The following is a 20,668-nucleotide window of genomic DNA, read 5'->3' as shown; positions in this document are numbered from 1 at the left end:
GACTACACAGGATGGAAGCTTAATAGTGCATGGCTGTTTGATGTCATGTTGCTAAATTCCTGTCCGTTCCCAGCTTGTACTGGAGTGACATAAACCATATGGGGCAATTGGAAGAGCTTTCCAAAACAGCTGAGCTTAAAGATCAAGCAAAAGGAGAAAGGATATTCCTGCAAAGGTTCTGATTCCATGCCCTTAAGTATCTCTGATGGTGTTAGGGGCCGATGGGCAGGTAGCCCACAGGGGTAAATGATCAAGGTGTTGAAGGAGCTCCAGAGAGCAGGTGTTAAACCTTTTCGGCCGGGCGCGGTGGCTCACGCCTGTAATCCGAGCACTTAGGGAGGCCAAGGCAGGCGGATCACAAGGTCAAGAGATCAAGACCATCCTGGCCAACATGGTGAAACCGTCTCTACTAAAAATACAAAAATTAGCTGGGCATGGTGGCGGGCACCTGTAGTCCGAGCTACTTGGGGAGCTGAGACAAGAATCGCTTGAACCCGGGGAGTTGGAGGTTGCAGTGAGCTGCACTCCAGCCTGGCGACAGAGAGAGATTCCATCTAAAAAAAAAAAAACCTTTTCAGGAGGGCCTGAGGCAGTGGCAGGAGGAGCAGGAGAGGAAGGTGCAAGCCCTCTCGGAGATGGCATCTGAACAACTGAAGCGGTTTGATGAATGGAAGGAACTGAAGCAGCATAAAGAATTCCAGGACTTGCGGGAAGTAATGGAGAAGAGGTGAGTCTCCCTGAATTATGACTGGGAATGTTGATGTGTTCAACTGGAACTCTTTCCCAAGAGGAATTCCAAGGGGAAAGAGTTGAACAACTTCTGAGTCCTTAAATATCAAGGTAAAATAGGCAGAGAATTTTATAACCTGGAAAAAAGACCAAACTTGGAAAGACAACCAAAGGAACACAAAGAGGGAGGCTTTTAGGAGAGGTAAAACAATTTTACGGGCGTGGTGGAACACAGCTGTAGTCTCAATTACTAGAGAGGCTGAGGCAGGAGGATTGCTTGAGTCCAGGAGTTTGAGGCTGTGGTGAGCTATGCTCTGCAGCCTGGGCAACATAACGAGACCCCATCTCTAAGAAAAAGGGAAGGAAGGGAAGGGAGGGCAGGGAGAGGGAGAGAAAAGAAAGAAAAACAATTTCAGGAAGTATCCCTGACTATTCCTCCCTGCCATTTTTCATGCAGCTCCAGAGAAGCCTTGGGACACCAAGAGAAGCTAAAAGCTGAGCACCGTCACAGAGCAAAGGTCAGAGCCTGGCAGAATTGGTGTGGGTGTTTTGGTGTCTGTCTGTAACCTGCCTGGAGAGCCAGGTGTTGGCAGATGGCCACCATGGAGGATCTGGGCCGTATTATGCCTGTGTGTGACTAACCTTGGGATGTCCTCTTCCTGCTCTGAGCCCATCTGTGAAAATATGTAGCCCACTTAGAATTTGAGGACTGTAGAAAGAAGAAGCCCAGGAACCCCTCAGAGAGAAGTCACTCAGCCCTTTTCTACAGATTCTCAACCTGAAGCTGCGGGAGGCAGAGCAGCAGCGCGTGAAGCAAGCAGAACAGGAGCGGCTTCGGAAGGAAGAAGGCCAGGTCCGCCTGCGGGCCCTCTATGCTCTGCAGGAGGAGATGCTGCAGCTCAGCCAGCAGCTGGATGCCTCTGAGCAGCACAAAGCCCTGCTTAAGGTCGACCTGGCTGCCTTCCAGACCCGAGGCAACCAGCTGTGCAGCCTCATCTCAGGGATCATCCGGGCCTCTTCAGAGGTGAGGGGGGCTTCAGAGTGACTCTTTGCTGTCTTTGAAATGGAAGACTTTAAAAGCAAAACTGTTTTCTGACTTAAAAAGTAATACCTGCTATCTGCTTATTGGGGGAAATACCAAACATTACTTGTTATCTCCATATCTCTTTACCTAGAAGTAACCACTGTTAACATTTTATTTTGTTTCTTTTATTTATTTCTTTATTTTTATACCTGCTTATTCTGGAGTCTTTTTTTTTTTTTTTTTTTTTTTTTTTTTTTTTGCGATGGGGTCCCCCTTTGTCACCCAGGCTGGAGTGCAGTAACACAGTCTCAGCTCATGCAACCTCTGCCTCCCGGGCTCAAGTGATCCTCCCACCTCAGTCTCCTGAGTAGCTGGGACTACAGGCGCATACCACCATGCCCTGCTAATTTTTGTATTTTTTTGTAGAGACAGGGTTTTGCCATGTTGCTCAGGCTGGTCTCGAACTCCTGGGCTGAAGTGATCCCCCTACTTCGGCCTCCCAAACTGCTGAGATTACAGGTGTGAGCCACGGTGCCAAACTTTTTTTGTTTTGTTTTGTTTTTAAATTAGCAACAGAGATCTCACTATGTTTCCCAGGCTGGTCTTGAACTCCTGGGCTGAAGTGATCCTCCCACCTTAGCCTCTCGAAGTATTGGGGTTACAGGCACGAGCCATTGTACCTGCCCTGTTTCTTTGCTTTGCTTTTTTTTTTTTTTTTCTTTTTTGAGACAGGGTCTCGCACTCTTGCCCCGGCTGGAGTGCAGTGGTGTGATCATGGCTCACTTCAACCTCCGGCTTCCAGGTTCAAGCGATTCTCGGATTACTTGAGGCTAGGAGTTCGAGACTGGTAGGTTTCAGCCAACATGGTGAAACCCGGTCTCTACTAAAAATACAAAAATTAGCTGGGTGTGGTGACGCACACCTGTAATCCCAGCTACTTGGGAAGCTGAGGCACGAGCAGCACTTGAACCTGGGAGGCAAAGGTTGCAATGACCGAGATCTTGCCACTGCACTCCAACCTGGGCAACGGAGATTCTGTCTCAAAAAATAATTATTATTATAATAAAACAGTATTATTTTTGTCTAACATATTGTCACAAACTTTTTAAAAAATTACGCTGGCCCTTGTTGCTGAGAATACAGACCAATTTATACTTAGAAACTATGGATGTGACAGTAAGTTGGAATTATTAATACCTTTAAGAGAACAGGGAAAGAAGTATCAATTTGTTGAATGTGGATACTCCATTGGTGCAACAATTCCAATTGCAGGAAATTTATTGACTTGTATGAGGTATGATTTACCTAGGGAATGACCACTAAGCACCATCTCCGTCACTCTGACAGAGCAGCTATCCCACAGCAGAGAGTCAAGCTGAGGCTGAGCGAGCTCTGCAGGAAATGCGGGACCTCCTGATGAACTTGGGGCAGGAGATCACCAGAGCCTGCGAAGACAAGAGGAGGCAGGATGAAGAGGCCCAGGTAAAGCTGCAAGAGGCACAGATGCAGCAGGGACCAGAGGCCCACAAAGAGCCCCCAGCTCCCAGCCAGGGCCCAGGAGGGAAACAGAATGAAGGTGGGTTTCAGTATGGATGTGGTCCTTTAACTCGTAAGTTTCAAATGTGAAGAGAAACGAGCATGTTTTGAATGTTGTGTTAAACTGTAGGACAGTTAACCAGAATTTTATGTAATGTATTTCATTCAGTTTTGGTTGATGTAGAGTCTGATTTACGATTCCAACACTTTGCGTGAGGACTTGAAATTCTGTATAACTCTAGCAGATACATTATTTCAATTATTGCTGCTGCTGAGTATTTTAAATAAATGCGCACAGATATGTGTTTGTGTAATACGTATAAGGGGTCAGGAGTTCGAGACCAGCTTGGCCAACATGACGAAACTCCCATCTCTACCAAAAATACAAAAATTAGCTGGCCATGGTGGCACGCACCTGTAGTCCCAGCTACTCGGGAGGCTAAGGCAGGAGAATTGCTTGACCCAGGAGCTGGAGGTTGCAGTGAGCTGAGGTGGTGCCACTGCACTACAACCTGGTGACAGAGTGAGACTCCGTCTCAAAAAAAGAAAAAGAATCAGTGTACCATAGTGTTTGAGAGTGCTGACTCTGGAGCCAGATCAGTGGGAGTCTAGTTTTTGTTGTTGTTGTTTTTTTTTTTTTTTTTTTTTTTTTTTGCGGGGAGGGGATGGAGATTTGCTCTGTTGCCCAGGCTGGATTGCAGTGGCGCGATCTCAGCTCTCTGCAACCTCTGCCTCCCGGGTTCAAACAATTCTCCTGCCTCAGCCTCCCGAGTAGCTGGGATTACAGGTGCCTGCCACCGTGCCTGGCTAATTTTTGTATTTTTAGTAAAGATGGGATTTCACCATGTTGGCCAGGCTGGTCTCAAACTCCTGACCTCATGATCCACCCGCCTCAGCCTCCCAAAATGCTAGGATTACAGGTGTGAGCCACCGCACCCAGCCTGGGAGTCTAATTTTTCTTTTTTGGTGTGTTTTGTTTTTGTTTTTGTTTTTTTTGAGACAGAGTTTTGCTCTTGTTGCCCAGGCTGGAGTGTAATGGCACGATCTCGGCTCACTACAACCTCCGCCTCACAGGTTCAAGCAATTCTCCTGCCTCAGCCTCCTCAGTAGCTGAGATTACAGGCATGCGCCACCACACCTGGCTAATTTTTTTGTATTTTTAGTGGAGACGGGGTTTCTCCATGTTGGTCAGGCCGGTTTCAAACTCCCGACCTCAGGTGATCTGCCAGCATCGGCCTCCCAAAGTGCTGGGATTATAGGCATGAGCCACTGCGCCCAGCGTTTTTTGTTTTTTGTTTTTGAGATAGGAGTCTCACTCTTGTTACCCAGGCTGGAGGAGTACGGTGGTATGATCATGGCTCACTATAGCCTCACCCTCCCAGGCTCAAGTGATCCTCCCCACTCAGCCTCCCAAGTAACTGGGACTACAGGCATGCGCCATCCTGCCTGGCTAATTTGTGTATTTTTTGTAGAGATGGGATTTCACCATGTTGCGCAAGCTGGTCTCAAGCTCCTGGGCCTGTCTTGGCCTCCTAGAGTACTGGAATTATAGGCGTGGGTCACCACACCCAGCCTTAGATTTTCTACTTTGTAGTAATGTGACCATGGCAAATCACTTAACCTTTTCGTGCCTGTTTCCTTTTCTATAAAATGGAGATAATAATAGTATCTATTTCATAGTTATGGTGACAGTTAAAGCAGTCAGTACATACATAAAGTGATTATAACAGTGCCTGCCTCATATTACATGTTCAGTAAATACTAGCTATTACTAAAACCTCTCTTTTATTTCTCAGACCTCCAGGTGAAGGTACAAGACATTACAATGCAGTGGTACCAGCAGCTGCAGGATGCTTCCATGCAGTGTGTGTTGACCTTTGAGGGCCTGACCAACAGCAAGGACAGTCAGGTAGGGGAGAGGTATATGGCAGTAATTTTGTGGACTTGATGGTTCTCAGAGAATGAGCACTTCGTGTCCCAAATGAATGTAGCTGGCATGTCACTTTACCTGATTCTAAGTGACATCTACTCAGCTCTTCAGAACACTGCCTTCTCACTGTTCTCTTCTGGCAGGCCAAAAAGATAAAGATGGACCTCCAGAAGGCTGCTACCATCCCAGTGAGCCAAATCTCTACCATTGCAGGTTGGTCAGCGGGGTTAAGAACATGACCTTTCATTTCATTGTATTATTTTTCAGACTCCAAATCTAAGTATGTATCTGTAAGGTTCCTATAAAAGTATATTCAAACAAATGTTTACAGTTGGATCGGGTACATATAAGTGACATACATCTTGTTTCCCTGGTTTCCTCTTTAACTCATCAAAGATAATCATGGCCGGGCTCACGCCTGTAATCCCAGGACTTTGGGAGGCCGAGGTGGGCGGATCACGAGGTCAGGAGTTCGAGAGCAGCCTAACCAACATAGTGAAACCCTGTCTCTACTAAAAATACAAATACTAGCTGGGTGTGGTGGCTCTCGCCTATAATGCCAGTTACTCAGGAGGCTGAGGCAGGACAATTGCTTGAACCCAGGAGGCGGAGATTGCAGTGAGCCGAGATCACACCACTTCACTCCAGCCTGGGTGACAGAGCGAGACTCTGTCTCAAAAACAAAAACAAAAACAAAAAAAGAAGACTCTTTTTTTTTTTCTTTTTTTCTTTTTTTTTTTTTTTTTGAGACAGAGTCTTGCTCTGTCGCCCAGGCTGGAGTGAAGTGGGGTGATCTCGGCTCACTGCAAGCTCCGCCTACTGGCTTCCCGCTGTTCTATTCTCCTCCCTCAGCCTCCCGAGTAGCTGGGACTACAAGCGCCCACCACCACATCCGGCTAATTTTTTGTATTTTTAGTAGAGACGGGGTTTCACTGTGTTAGCCAGGATGTTCTTAATCTCCTGACCTCGTGATCCACCTGCCTCGGCCTCCCAAAGGGCTGGGATTACAGGCGTGAGCCACTGTGCCCAGCCCCTTTTTTTATTTTATTTATTTTATTTATTTTTATTTATTTTTTTGAGATGTAGTCTCGCTCTGTCACCCAGACTGGAGTGCAGTGGCGCAATCTCGGCTCACTGCAAGCTCTGTCTCCCGGGTTCACGCCATTCTCCTGCCTCAGCCTCCCAAGTAGCTGGGACTACAGGTGCCCGCCACCACGCCCAGCTAATTTTTTGTATTTTTAGTAGAGACGGGGTTTCACTGTGTTAACCAGGATGGTCTCGACCTCCTGACCTTGTGATCCGCCCGCCTCAGCTTCCCAAAGCGCTGGGATTACAGGCGTGACTCACTGCACCCGGCCTTTTTGACTCATTTTTAACAAGCTACCTTTTATGGCAAATTATTAGGATGGCTCTTAGCTTTGAAGTTGCAGTTTACTGCTGAAAACATCACTCAGGGAACCTAGGCTGTGACTTGCAGGCTTTGCTTCTGTCCTACAACATTAGCTTTTCCGAATTACTCCAAGCTCGCCTTGTTCATCCTCCAGGACTCCTTCTTTTCTCTCCAGAGACTGAGGTTTAGAAAGTGAGAACCAGACAAGGAAAAAACTTCTTTAGAACCAGAGGTTCATTTGTATGGAGCTGTAGATGTGGAAGCCTCCAGATTATAGACTGAGCTGCCAGGTGGCTGGGGAGTGTGTGTGCAACTGGAACACTCCTCTGACGCATCGTGGGTTCCGTTCCCCGACTCACTTCTCATTGCCTGGAAAGCATAGGAAAATTTCAGTTCCTGCCCTTGATAGGCAGTCCGACAAAACTTACATATGACTTTGCTGCCTGAAATTCTTTCTGGAACAGGGCAAGGTATAAATAAATAAATAACATATCACTTTTTGGAATTTAAAGTGCTGTGTCCTTTGATAGCAACAGCAAAGCAGGAGAGGTTGACGGGACAGCCACTCCACACCTCGATGGCCATTCCCAGTTCCCCTCTGTTGACCGCAGACAGGGTCAGTACCTCCTTCATCAGGAAAATGGAGACATCCAGTGTGAGCTCCTCAGAGCCCCTCCACCACTGCACAGTGACATTTACCTCTTAGTCTCCTGTGTCACTGGATGAGGCGTCCTTGCTGCTGGGCTTACCCTTCCACCTCTGCCCTTGTTCCCTTTCCTTCCTGTCTCCTGTCAGACTGCCTCATCGTTTATTGCCTTTCCTGTTTTCTGTGATTACTCCTTTTTATAGGCTCCTCTCTCTCAGCCTGTAAATATATGTGAGCCCCTCACATCCTAACATGAGTCTCCCTTGATCCTATGTCTTCTAAGTGTTTGCTGATCTTCCTGAGGTTTCTGTTCGGCACTGTTGCTGCTTTCTCTGTGCAACTCTATTCCTTTGGCCTCCATGGTGCCATTACTTTCCAGGTTCTTCTCCTCCCTCCCTCACTACCCTTTCCTCTCTCTCTCTCTCCCTCCCTCTCTCTCTCTCCCTCTCTCTCTCTCCCCTTTGTTGGTTTCTTAGTCTTCTACCCCACTCTAATTGTAGGTGATTCCTAGGGATCTACTCTTTTTTTTTTTGAGAGTCTCGCTCTTTCGCCCAGGCTGGAGTGCAGTGGCACTATATCGGCTCAGTGCAAGCTCCACCTCCCGGGTTCACGCCATTCTCCTGCCTCAGCCTCCCGAGTAGCTGGGACTGCAGGCGCCTGCCACCACGCCCAGCTAATTTTTTGTATTTTTAGTAGAGACCAGGTTTCAACGTGTTAGCCAGGATTTCAACGTGTTAGCCAGGATGGTCTCGATCTTCTGACGTCATGATCCGCCCACCTTGGCCTCCCAAAGTGCTGGGATTACAGGCGTGAGCCACTGCGCCCGGCTGGGATCTACTCTTATCCTGCAGTTCTTTTCGTTCTCTCTACTTACAGGGCTTCAAACATTACCTGAATGCTGATGACTCCGAAACCTACCTCTGGTTTATTCCTTTCTTCTGAGCTTCAGATTCTCCAGCTTCAGCTACCTGAGGGACATCTCTGCTTATATGTCTCTTAGCTGCCTCAAGTTTAATGTGTTCAAATCCAAACCCATCATCTTCCTTAGCCCTCTTTGTCTACTGTTTTCTCTTGAGTAATCAGTAGCACCATTATCTACTCAGTAATCTTAGCTGGAAACCTGGGAGTCATCTTTATGACTGCTGCCTCTCTTTCACTCACCACATCGAATTAGTCTATAACTTTGCCTTTTTAAATTTTTCTACACATTTCCTGACTCTCCCTTTGTCTCCATCATGACTTTAAGCCCTTTAAGGTCTTGTAGTCCAGCCAGACACAGAACATGCTCTAGAGTTAGTGCTCAGTAAGCGTTTAATGAATAGGAGGGAAGGATCACCTAATTCCTCTCTTTTTTAAAAAGGTGGGCTGGGGCCGGGCGCGGTGGTTCACGCCTGTAATCCCGGCACTTTGGGAGGCCGAGCCTGGCGGGTCACCAGGTCAGGAGATTGAGACCATCCTGGCTAACACGGTGAAACCCTGTCTCTACTAAAAATACAAAAAATTAGCTGGGCGTGGTGGCAGGCACCTGTAGTCCTAGCTACTCGGGAGGCTGAGGCAGGAAAATGGCATGAACCCGGGAGGCGGAGCTTGCAGTGAGCTGAGATAGCACCACTGCACTCCGTCCTGGGCGAAAGAGCGAGATTCCGTCTCAAAAAAAAAAAAAAAAAAGGTGGGCCGGGCACAGTGGCTCACACCTGTAATCCTGTAATCCCAGCACTTTGGGAGGCTGAGGCGGGTGGATCACAAGGTCAGGAGTTCGAGATCAGCCTGACCAACATGGAGAAACCCTATGTCTACTAAAAATACAAAATTAGCTGGACATGGTGGTGCATGCCTGTAATCCCAGCTACTCAGGAGGCTGAGGCAGGAGGATCTCTTGAACCCGGGAGGCAGAAGTTGTGGTGATCTGACATCATGCCATTGCACTCCAGTCTGGGCAAAAAGAGCAAAACTCCATCTCAAAAAAAAAAAAAAAAAAAAGGTGGATGTCAGCTGGGCCCAGTGGCTCACACTTGTAGTCCCAGCACTTTAGGCGGCTGAGGTGGGTGAATCATAGGAGGTCAGGAGTTCGAGACCAGCCTGGCCAATGTGGTGAAATCCCATCTCTACTAAAATACAAATATTAGCCAGATGTGGTGGCAGGCGCCTGTAATCCCAGCTACTCAGGAGGCTAAGGCAGGAAAATCACTTCAACCCAGGAGCGGAGGTTGCAGTTAGCCAAGATCGTGCCATTGTACTCCAGCCTGGGTGACAGAGTGAGACTTCATCTCAAAAAAAAAAAAAAAAAGTGGATGTCGCCGGGTGTGGTGGCTCACACCTGTAATCCCAGCATTTTGGGAGGATGAGGCGGACAGATCACTTGAGGTCAGGAGTTTGAGATCAGGCTGGCCAACATGGTGAAACCCCGTGTCTACTAAAAATACAAAAATTAGCTGGGCATGGTGGCACACACCTGTAGTCCCAGCTACTTGGGAGGCTGAGGTGGAAGAATCGCTTGAACCCGGAAGGCGGAGGTTGCAGTGAGGTGACATCGAACCACTGCACTCTAGCCTGGGTGACAGAGTGAGACTCCATCTCAAAAAAAAAAAAAAAAAAAAAAAAAGATGGATGTCCATGAGTGGTTAGAATTAGAAGAAATCTTAAATAAGGACATGATGTTGCTGTGGCATGGGGAGGCCACGTCAGTCTAGGGTTGGAAGCTAACTAACTTTCCTCCTACCTAGAGAGGTATGGAGAGGGGCTAGATGCTAGATAGGGCATTCAGCCAGTGGGGTCCACATGGTTGGCTTTTTTTTTTTTTTTTTTTTTTTGATAAGAGAACTGAATGACAGGATATTTCTGAAACTTTTGTGACATTTCTTGAAGTGATTAGGAACTTGACAGGGTATTTCTCAACTGGAGATGCTGTATTAATTAAAACATTGACTTCAGGACTTCAGGTAATGGAAAGTAAATCAGATCTGCTTTGCTTTTTTTTTTTTAGTGGGGAGATGGAGTCTTGCTTTGTCACCCAGGCTGGAGTGCAGTGGCACAATCTCGGCTCACTGTAACCTGCGCTTCCTGGGTTCAAACGATTCTCCTGCCTCAGCCTCCCTGAGTAGCTGGGATTACAGGCACCCGCCACCACACCTGGCTAATTTTTGCATTTTTAGTAGAGACGAGGTATCACCATGTTGGTCAGGCTGGTCTCGAACTCCTGACCACAAGTGATCTGCCTGCCTTGGCCTCCCAAAGTGCTGGCCCAGATCTGCTTAAGCAAAAAAAAAAAAAAAGCATTTATTGGAAAGATAAAGAAATATTCTACAGAACCCAGTGGCAGGAATGAGGTGAGGTCTCAGGAGCTAGAAACTTTAGTTCTTTTTTCCTCTCTCATCTCATCTGTCCTCTACATCTCCATTCTTATTTTATAGATTGCCGTTCTTTGGTCTTCATGGCAGGTACACAGCCCCCACTGCTTGTGAGTGTATGTGACACGGGGCCAGCTACCTCAAGGAAGTGACTCTTACTTGACTGACTGGCTCAGCTTGACTGCCTCTAATCTAACTGTAGCTAGTGTGGGGGTGGAGCACACAAAATCTTTGGTACAAATATAGCTGTTACGAATCCACTTCTGTGTCTCTGAGGACGGAAGAAGGCAAGTCCTGAGAAGGGGGCATATCATCATGAGCTGGGTAGATCCTTTAGAAGGTTTTTCCTAGAGATGTGGCTAACTCCTCTAGAGATACCAACCACAGTCCATGGGGTCTGTAACAAAATGTAACACCTCTTTCTATACTGTTTATCCCTTCATCTTATGTGTACAGTAAGGGATACTGTTTATCCCTTCATTTCAGTAGGGCAGCACAGCTGGGTTTTTGTAGATGCTTTGTAATTACAATGATGAAACAGGCTGGGCATGGTGGCTCACGCCTGTAATCCCAGCACTGTGGGAGGCCAAAGCGGGCGGATCACTTGAGGTCAGCAGTTAGAGACAAGCCTGGCCAACATGGTGAAATCCCATCTCTACAAAAAAAAAAAAATACAAAACTTAGCCCAGTGTGGTGGCGGGCGTCTGTGATCCCAGCTACTCGGAGGCTGAGGCAGAGAATTGCTTCAACTCGGGAGACGGAGGTTGCAGTGAGCCAAGATTGTGCCACTGCACTCCAGCCTGGGCAATAGAGTGAGACTGTCTCAAAAAAAAAAAAAGAAAAGAAAAAGAGATTGATCTGTGGTTGTATCTTTTAATTTCTCTCTATCATGCTCAGGCTCAAAACTGAAGGAGATCTTTGACAAGATCCACAGCCTGCTCTCTGGAAAACCTGTTCAATCTGGTGGGCGCTCTGTGTCTGTCACACTTAACCCACAGGGGCTGGACTTTGTTCAATACAAACTGGCAGAGAAATTTGTGGTGAGAAACCTTGTTGCTAGAGGTATGGGAAGCAGAGGCTGGTGTACAAGATTTCAGCCTTTTTCTGGTATTAAGTTAAAATTGTACCCACCTCTATGTTCTCAGAAACAAGGCGAGGAGGAAGTGGCCTCTCACCATGAAGCAGCATTCCCCATTGCAGTTGTGGCATCTGGGATCTGGGAGCTCCACCCCAGAGTGGGGGACCTCATTCTTGCTCATCTACATAAGAAGTGTCCTTACTCTGTTCCTTTCTATCCCACTTTCAAGGAGGGAATGGCTTTGGAAGACTATCAGAGGTAAAGTTGTTTTTCTGCCTACTCACTATCCCTAGAGTGATTAATGAAATATAAATAGAATTGGAATTTGTTTTTCCCTCCTCACAGCTCCTATTACGTACCTTGAATGTTCTATCAGAAATATAATGTCTTTCGACCGGGTGCAGTGGCTCATGCCTGTAATCCCAACACTTTGGGAGGCCAAGGTGGGCGGATTGCCTGAGCTCAGGAGTTTGAGACCAGCCTGGGCAACACGGAGAAACGCCATCTCTACTAAAAATACCAAAATTTAGCAAGGTGTGATGGTGCACACCTGTAGTCCCAGCTACTCGGGAGGCTGAGGCACGAGAATTGCTTGAACCCGGAAGGTGGAGGTCGCAATGAGCCAAGATCGCACCAGTATACTCCAGCCTGGGTGACACAGCAAGACTGTGTCTCAAAAAAGAAAGAAAAATTATATATACATAGTCTTTTATGTAAACTGGAGAGCCTTTGGGATTTGTGAACTTAGGTGCCAATAGTCAGTGTAGTTTAGTGGAAAGGATACTGGGGTCTTAGAATTTTATCCCTGCTTTGTCATTTAATACCTTTGCAAAAATGGACAAATCATTTAGTCTTTTTGAGCATCTTTTCCTGATTTTTAAATGAGGGTAATGACATCTATTACCTCCTGTGAATTTACCTCATGGCTTACATGAAGCTCAGATTTGATGATGGATATGAGTGCTTGGTAAACAAAGTATTCTACAGATGTAATAATATGTAATAATATATATATATATATATATATTTTTTTTTTTTTTTTGAGACGGCGTCTCGCTTTGTCACCCAGGCTGGAGTGCAGTGGCGTGATCTCGGCTCACTGCAACCTCCGCCTCCCGGGTTCAAGTGATTCTCCTGCCTCAGCCTCCCGAGTAGCTGGGGACTACAGGCGCCCACCACCACGCCCAGCTAATTTTTATACTTTTAATAGAGATGGGGTTTCACCATGTTGGCCAGGATGGTCTCGATCTCTTGACCTTGTGATCTGCCCGCCTCGGCCTCCCAAAGTGCTGGGATTACAGGCGTGAGCCACCACGCCCGGCCTGTAATAATATATTAATAGTAATGCTGAGTGTAATAATATATTGTTATTTTTTAGCCATAAAAAGTAATCTCTGGGCCAGGTGCAGTGCCTCATGCCTGTAATTACTTTAACAATTTGGGAGGCTGAAGCAGAAGGATCGCTTGAGCCCAGGAGTTCAAGACCAGCCTGGGTAACATAGTGAGACCCTGTCTCTACAAAATTAGCCAGGTGTTGGCTGGGCGCGGTGGCTCACGCCTGTAATCCCAGCACTTTGGGAAGCCAAGGCCGCGAAAGTGGGCGGATCACCTGAGGCCAAGAGTTCGAGACCAGCCTGGCCAACATGGGGAAAACCCGTTTCTACTAAAAATACAAAAAATTAGCTGGGCATGGTGGCAGGCACCTGTAATCCCAGCCACTCAGGAGGTTGAGGCAGGAAAATCACTTGTACCCAGGAGGTAGAGGTTGCACTGAGCTGAGATCATGCCATTGCACTCCAGCCTGGGCAACAAGAGTGAAACTCTGTCTCAAAAAAAAAAAAAGGCCAGGCACGGTGGCTCACATTTGTAATCCCAGCACTTTGGGAGGCTGAGGTGGGCGGATCACCTGAGGTCAGTAGTTCAAGACCAGCCTGGCCAACATGGTGAAACCCTGTCTGTACTAAAAATACAAAAAATTAGCCAGGTGTGGTGGCAGGTGCCTTAATCACAGCTACTCGGGAGGCAGAGGCAGAAGAATTGCTTGAACCCGAGAGGCGAAGATTGCGGTGAGCTGAGATCATGCTATTGCTTTCTAGCCTGGGTGACAAGATGGAAATTCCATCTCAAAAAAAAAAAAATTAGCCGGCTATGGTGGCATGTGCCTGTGGTCCTAGCTACTCAGGAGGCTGAGGCGGGAGGATCACTTGAATCTGGGTGGTGAAGTTTGCAGTGAGCCTTGATCATACCACTGTACTCCAGCCTGGGCGACAGAGACTCTTTGTTTCCAAAAAAAAGCAATTTATCTCTAATTTGTCACCCTTATTTTGGCCTTGTCCCAGTGAATTTTTTCTTATTTCTTTTTTTTGAGACACAGTCTCACTGTTACCCAGGCTGGAGTGCAGTGATGTAATCTTGACTCACTGCAACCTCCACCTCCCAGGTTCAAGCAATTCTCATGCCTCAGCCTCCCAATTAGCTGGGACAAACAGGCATGCACCACCATACCCAGTTAATTTTTGTATTTTTAGTAGAGTTGGGGTTTCACCACATTGGCCAGGCTAGTCTTGAACTCCTGGCCTCAAGTGATCTGCCCACCTTGGCCTCCCAAAGTGCTGGGATTACAGGCGTGAGCCACCACGCCTGGCCAAATTTTTTCTTCCCGTATAGGATGCTTGGCTACCAAGTAAAGGATTCCAAAGTGGAGCAGCAAGACAACTTTCTAAAACGCATGTCAGGGATGATCCGTCTCTACGCTGCTATCATCCAGCTCCGGTGGCCATATGGAAACCGACAGGAGGTAGGTAAAAGAGGCTTACTGTCAATAATGAGAGGTTAGACCACAGTCCATGTGTATTCCTCCCACAGGAAATGTTGGCCTTCTTTCAGAGAGCCAGTCTAGTTAAAGGATAAACTATATGGCAGTTTCATGGGTATTATGTAGAGGACTGAATGTTGATTATTAGGGAACTTTCTTGGATCACCTGGTACTTTAAAGAGCTGGTTTTGTAACAGAGTCTACCAGAGGAGAGTCTGTTATAAATCAGTCATTAAGGTTAGAAGATTTTCTTACAAGAGGAATGAGCAAGAAATTGTCATCTTAGAACTAGTTGAGACCTTAGAAGCCATCTAGATCACATACCTTACTTCACAGATGGACAGATCAAGCTCAGAAAGCTGCAGCTGGGGTTCAGGGCTTTGACTTGCCAGCCCAATTAATTTCTCAGGGAATACAGATTAGAAGGACAGAGAAGTTAATAGTTATGGAGACCTAAAGAGAAAAAATAGAAGTTGATTAAATCCAAGTTTTTATTGTATGCCTGCTGTGTCCCAGGTTCTGTGCTAAAGGTACCAAGAATAATAAATAAAATGTCAATAAGGCTAATTGTTGGCCTATGGAATGCCTGAAACTGAAGCTGACACATGCATATTGAAGGGAGCCTATAAAGAATGTGTGGGAACCAATGTATTGAAACATTAAAAAATAGAAGGCGAGGTAGCTTTACACCTGATATCCCAGCACTTTGGGAGGCTGAGGTGGGTGGATCACCTAAGGTCAGGAGTTCAAGACCAGCCTGGCCAACATGGTGAAACCCCGTCTCTACTAAAAATAAAAAATTAGCTGGGCATGGTGGTGGGCACCTGTAATTCCAGCTACTTGGGAGGCTGAGGCACGAGAATCCCTTTAACCCAGGAGGCAGAGGTTGCAATGAGCCGAGATCACGCCATTGCGCTCCAGCCTGGGCAACAAGAGCAAAACTCTCCCTCAAAAAAAAAAAAAAAAAAAAAGAATGTGTGGGAACCAATGTATTGAAACATTTAAATGCAGAAGGCTGGGTGAGGTGGATTCATGCCTGTAATCCCAGCCCTTTGGGAAGCCGAGACAGGTGGGTCATTTGACTCCAGGAGTTTGAGACCAGCCTGGGCAACAAGGTGAAACCATGTCTCTAAATAAAAGACAAAAAAATTAGCTGAGCACGGTGGCATGTGCATGCCTGTAGTCCCAGCTACTTGGGAGACTGAAGTGGAAGAATCACTTGAGCCCAAGAGGTGAAGGCTGCAGTGATCCATGATCGCACTACAGCACTCCAACCTGGACAACAAAGTGAGACCCTGTCTCAAAAAAATAAAAGAAAAACAGAATTTGTTTAGTTTGTGTTATTTCTGCCCTGTGGCAGGTGCTAGGGCTGGATGATGTGGGGTTCATTTCCACTTGGTAATGGCTGGATGATACATTGGGAGTTTAGATTTCTAAACAAAATGAGATCAATGATAACCAAGCTTCTCTCCTCCCAGATTCACCCTCATGGCTTAAATCATGGATGGCGCTGGTTGGCACAGATCTTAAACATGGAGCCCTTGTCAGATGTGACAGCCACCCTCCTCTTTGACTTCCTGGAGGTACGTAACTCAGTTATCACACAAGAGAAGGCCAGTGGTTGAGGTAGCCTTGATCCACTGGGTGACATGAATGGGGAAACAGCATAGCACTTGGGCCTGATAGTAAAACAGCATGAGGTTCCAGTGTCATACATTTTTCCCAAGCTGTAGACCAACATTGCTTTCACTTTTACTCCATACTATATTTACTTGGCTTCTCTGGATTTTTTTCATTATAAAGAACAGAAAATTGTACATTCTAGCAAAAGTGAAAAGAGGAATTTGTTTTAGGGATATAGAAGGGACTCCCAGGCCGGGTGCGGTGGATCACACCTGTAATCCCAGCACTTTGGGAGGCCAAGGTGGGCGGATGACATGGGGTCAGGAGTTTGAGCCCAGCCTGGTCAGTATATTGAAACCCTGTCTGTACTAAAAATACAAATAAAGGCCGGGCACGGTGGCACACGCCTGTAATCCCAGCACTTTGGGAGGCCGAGGCGGTTGGATTACCTGAAGTCATGAGTTCAAGACGAGCCTGTCCAACATGGTAAAACCCCGTCTCTACTAAAAATAAAAAATCAGCCGGGTGTGATGGCGCACACCTGTAATCCCAGCTACCAAGGAGGCTGAGGCAGGAGAATCGCTTGAAAAGGATCTCACTCTGTCAGCCAGGCTGGAGTGCATTAGTGTGATCATAGCTCACTGTAGCCTCAAACTCTTGGGCTCAAGCGATCCTCCCACCTAACCCTGCCAAAGTGTTGAGATTACAGGAGTGAGCCATTGCACTCAGCCAAGAAGACACTTCTTATAGAAGAAAGCCTTGGGGTACATGCCATAACAAATCTGGAACCATTTGATCTATAGTGCCAATAGTTCCTAGTTACCTTAATAGCTCCTGACGTCAGCCAGGTGCAGTGGCTGACAGCCTTTGGGAGGCCAAGGCAGGCAGATCACTTGAGCTCTGGAGTTCAAGACCAGCCAGGGCAATATGGTGAAACCCTATATCTACCAAAAAAATACAGAAATTAGTGGTGTGTGCCTGTGGTCCCAGTTACTGAGGAGGCTGAGGTTGGAGGATCACCTGAGCCCAGGGAGGTTGAGGCTGCAGTGAGCTGTGATCATGCCAGTGTCCTCTAGCCTGGGCGACAGAGTGAGACCCTATTTCAAAAATAAAAAATAAAAAGCTCCTGAAGTCACCATACATGAACAATGATCCTGTATCATTTGAGAACACAAGTGGTATTCTGTATACTCTCCTTACTAAGTTTGGGAGGTATACCATACCTTTAGGAAGGCTTCCATTCATTAGAGGAAAAGAAGAGTAGTTCATTAAGACCTGATTGGTTAAATGGAGGTATTGCCGTATAAAGAGAAATGCTTTAGAAGAAAGTTGGGTGTTTCCATTTATTCCCTTGTTAGCAAGTTCAGTGGCATTGTGGTTGAAATTTTTGATAGGTGTGAAAGATGAAGGGCTGATTGTGCTTTATGAATCTGTCCTGTGAGTGTGAATTTTCATTCTCTGCTCTGACAGTGCCTGTCTTTCCCTCTAGGTGTGTGGGAATGCCCTCATGAAGCAATACCAGGTTCAGTTCTGGAAGATGCTAATACTCATCAAAGAGGACTACTTTCCCAGGTATCAGGCTTGTTGAGCAGACAGCAGGGGATTAAGTAACTCATAACAAGGCCTCAGATACCCAAGGGTGCTATTACCTGCTGGTTTTGATTCAAGTTAAAAACACCTGTACTAAGTATGACATCTTTCCTACTCCAGTCCCTCTCGTTGATATTTGAATAAATGCTTTTGAACCTTAATGAGAGTCTGTCTTAAATATCATTGCCCAAACAAAAACACAAATTAGGGACTGGGCACAGTGGCTTATGCCTATAATTATGCCTATAATTGCAGCTCTTTGGGAGGCCACAGGAGGAGGATCACTTGAGCCCAGGTGTTCAAAACCAGCCTGGGCAATATAGCGAGACCCCATCTCTACAAAAAAAAAATTAGCCAGGCATGGTGGCATGCATCTATAGTCCCAGCTACTAGGGAAGCTGAGACAGGAGGATCGCTTGAGCCCAAGAGTTCAAGGCCTCAGTGAGCTATGATCGCACCACCGCGCTGCACTCCAGCCTAGGTGACAGAGTGAGACACCGTTTCCAAAAGATAGGTGTATATCATAGGTGTGATTCATGTGTCTTTCTCTCCCTGTAGAATTGAAGCTATCACAAGCTCAGGACAGATGGGTTCCTTCATACGCCTCAAGCAGTTCTTGGAGGTAAGATGCCCTTAGACCAACATATCCCACACTGTTGTTGGGCTGGAATGCACCTGTGTCTGACAAGTCTTGGACCTTCAGATGCTCTGATTGCACTCTCTTAGTTCTTCCAAACCCTTCTTTTTGTTCCTAATTCCCTCTTAACCTTTGGAGTAAGGGCTGCCATTTCCTCTTCTTTATATGTATCATTCTCTATACTGCCTGTGAGAAAGCTATGCTGAGATGAGTAAAATATAGTTAGTGTATCTCCTCTCATTAATATATATATTTTTTTGCATGTTGGCCAAGGTTATTTTCTTAGTCTCAGGTCTGGGGAATTGGTAAGTGTCATCACTTTTCTCCATGAGAACAAACTGCACTTTCAGTTGGACTCTTCCCCTACTTCCAAGTGCCAAGAAATTGTAAAAGGTTAATTTTGACAAAGAATTTAGAACACTATAGTGGGTTTGCCAAGATAGCCTGCTGACTTTTCAGCTTCTCAAAGCTCGATTGTGAAAATAGTGATTGTGAAAGATGAGGTTAGCCTGTAGGGAGACAAGAGTGGGACAGGAATAATAAGAGCATTTCATTTGTTGTCTGGAGCAGTTCATGCAGAAGTGGACATCTTATACAGAACCATCAGTCTACTGGCTTTTTCCTTTTTGTTCACTGTTCCATAGGGCTGAAATATGGTGTTCTTCAAAGCTTCTTTTAACCATTAAGTGTTGGGAACACTGTTATCAGAAACTCATTCTGTTTTCTTCATCTTTCCCTGACCAGAAATGTTTGCAACACAAGGACATTCCTGTCCCCAAGGGCTTTCTGACTTCCTCCTTCTGGCGCTCCTGATGTCACTCCATCACCCACCATCACGATTATGCTGCAAAGAGGCAATAATAAAGGAACTGAAGACAGCTGTATTTGGGAGAAGTCATGTCAGATTCAGAAATTTGCCATTATGTATTTTTATGTATTTATGCCTTGTGACTAGGAGAGGAGATTTTCCTGGGTCACAAAATTCTTGGAGGTCCCTTAGTAGATTTGGTAGTTCCTTAAGAGATCCACGTGATAAAATAAATGGAGTTGGCCTTTCTTGTTTTTTGCAAAAGTGATAAAAGGTCTTTAGCACTTGGTCTCCTCCCTTGTCTCTAGTGTCTTTCAGAAAGTTGGCAATACCTTAACAAATGCACTCTGAGCTGGAGGGAGCCCACCATTTGCACCCACCTACCCACCCTCACCCCTGTTCAGATGAATTTCCAGAAAGAGCTAAGGCTCATAAGGTTCCCTTTTAAGTATTATTTAATAGTTGAGGCCAGATACTTACACGCAAGTCTGGGTTATGGTTGTTTTGCCTTTCTCAGCTTGTGAAGTCATTCTAAAGCTAGAGGAAGTATGTGATATACACATGGACTAAGGCTCAGGTGACACTATGGCTAGATTAACATCTGGGATTAGGACTGGAAACACATGTCATTTTGAACTAAGGGGCACTCTTTGTCGTCCTAATTTGGAATTTGGTCCCTGGATGGCTAGGGATCCATGAACCAGGCAGGTACCTTTTTTGTTTTTGTTTTGTTTCTTTTCTGTTTGAATTAAGATGGGCTAAGATGGGGCTTGCAACATTAAACATGAGCTGAGCATCCATAAGCATTGAATTGGGATTAAATAAAGATGTTGGGCAGGAACTGAACACTGCTAATATGATGATAAATATGCCTGACTAAAGCCAGTACAGAAATCCAGAGATTGGCTGTTAAAATTTGTTTTGTGGAAAGACTAATTCTCTTTGATACTGCAGAGGCAGTGGCCATGGATCTGTTCCTCTGTGCTAAATGTCTTGTGGCAGGGTGTGTTTGTGGGGGAGTGTTCACTGGTACTCTTGAGTGGCCTGAAGTGACCCATTCTATGAATTGTTAATTAAGGTGCCAAAAAAAATAAATAATAAAGCTTGGTTTTTTAAAAAACCCATTGCTGATATATTGGTTCAATATGATCAATTTCCTCTGCCTTGAGCTATGTAAATCATGGTAGTATACAAGTCCAGGTATACAGCAGTATGCATTTATTCCTTTTGGTCTTCTTGACCTACACCTTGGGAATATTACTTCTTTTTCTGTCATTTCCTTTTTTGGAATTATGTACTAATAACTGACCCTATTTTATCTAGCAAGAGATGTGAAAGTATATTAAAATCTTTGAAAGACACAATAGGCCGTGCTTAGTGGCTCATGCCTGCAGTCCCAACACTTTGGGAGGCTGAGGTGAGAGGATTGTTTAAGTCCAGGAGTTCAAGACCAGCCTGGGCAACATAGTGAGACCCCCCATGTCTAAAACAAATTTTTTTGGCCGGGCATGGTGG

At 46.0% G+C, this 20,668-nt stretch overlaps 1 protein-coding gene across 1 annotated transcript in view; it reads left to right on the top strand.

Annotated features, from left to right (window-relative positions):
• Window positions 1-20,273, top strand: part of GLE1 (GLE1 RNA export mediator) — a 37,285-nt gene extending 17,012 nt beyond the window's left edge. The window contains exons 4-16 of the mRNA XM_001159347.6: window positions 579-727; window positions 1,187-1,247; window positions 1,499-1,753; window positions 3,101-3,329; window positions 5,086-5,198; window positions 5,363-5,432; window positions 11,500-11,642; window positions 11,748-11,938; window positions 14,348-14,477; window positions 15,974-16,078; window positions 17,608-17,690; window positions 18,267-18,330; window positions 19,090-20,273. Of these exons, the coding sequence (XP_001159347.1) occupies window positions 579-727; window positions 1,187-1,247; window positions 1,499-1,753; window positions 3,101-3,329; window positions 5,086-5,198; window positions 5,363-5,432; window positions 11,500-11,642; window positions 11,748-11,938; window positions 14,348-14,477; window positions 15,974-16,078; window positions 17,608-17,690; window positions 18,267-18,330; window positions 19,090-19,158 (1,662 nt within the window). The 3' untranslated portion in view covers window positions 19,159-20,273. The remainder of the gene's footprint in view (window positions 1-578; window positions 728-1,186; window positions 1,248-1,498; window positions 1,754-3,100; window positions 3,330-5,085; window positions 5,199-5,362; window positions 5,433-11,499; window positions 11,643-11,747; window positions 11,939-14,347; window positions 14,478-15,973; window positions 16,079-17,607; window positions 17,691-18,266; window positions 18,331-19,089) is intronic.
• Window positions 20,274-20,668: the final 395 nt, after the last annotated feature.

The sequence above is a fragment of the Pan troglodytes genome, chromosome 11, assembly GCF_028858775.2.
Source record: "Pan troglodytes isolate AG18354 chromosome 11, NHGRI_mPanTro3-v2.0_pri, whole genome shotgun sequence".
Classification (NCBI taxonomy): Eukaryota; Metazoa; Chordata; class Mammalia; order Primates; family Hominidae; genus Pan; species Pan troglodytes.
Note: the sequence above shows the minus strand (reverse complement) of the source record. Positions and strands in the feature narration are given on the sequence as shown.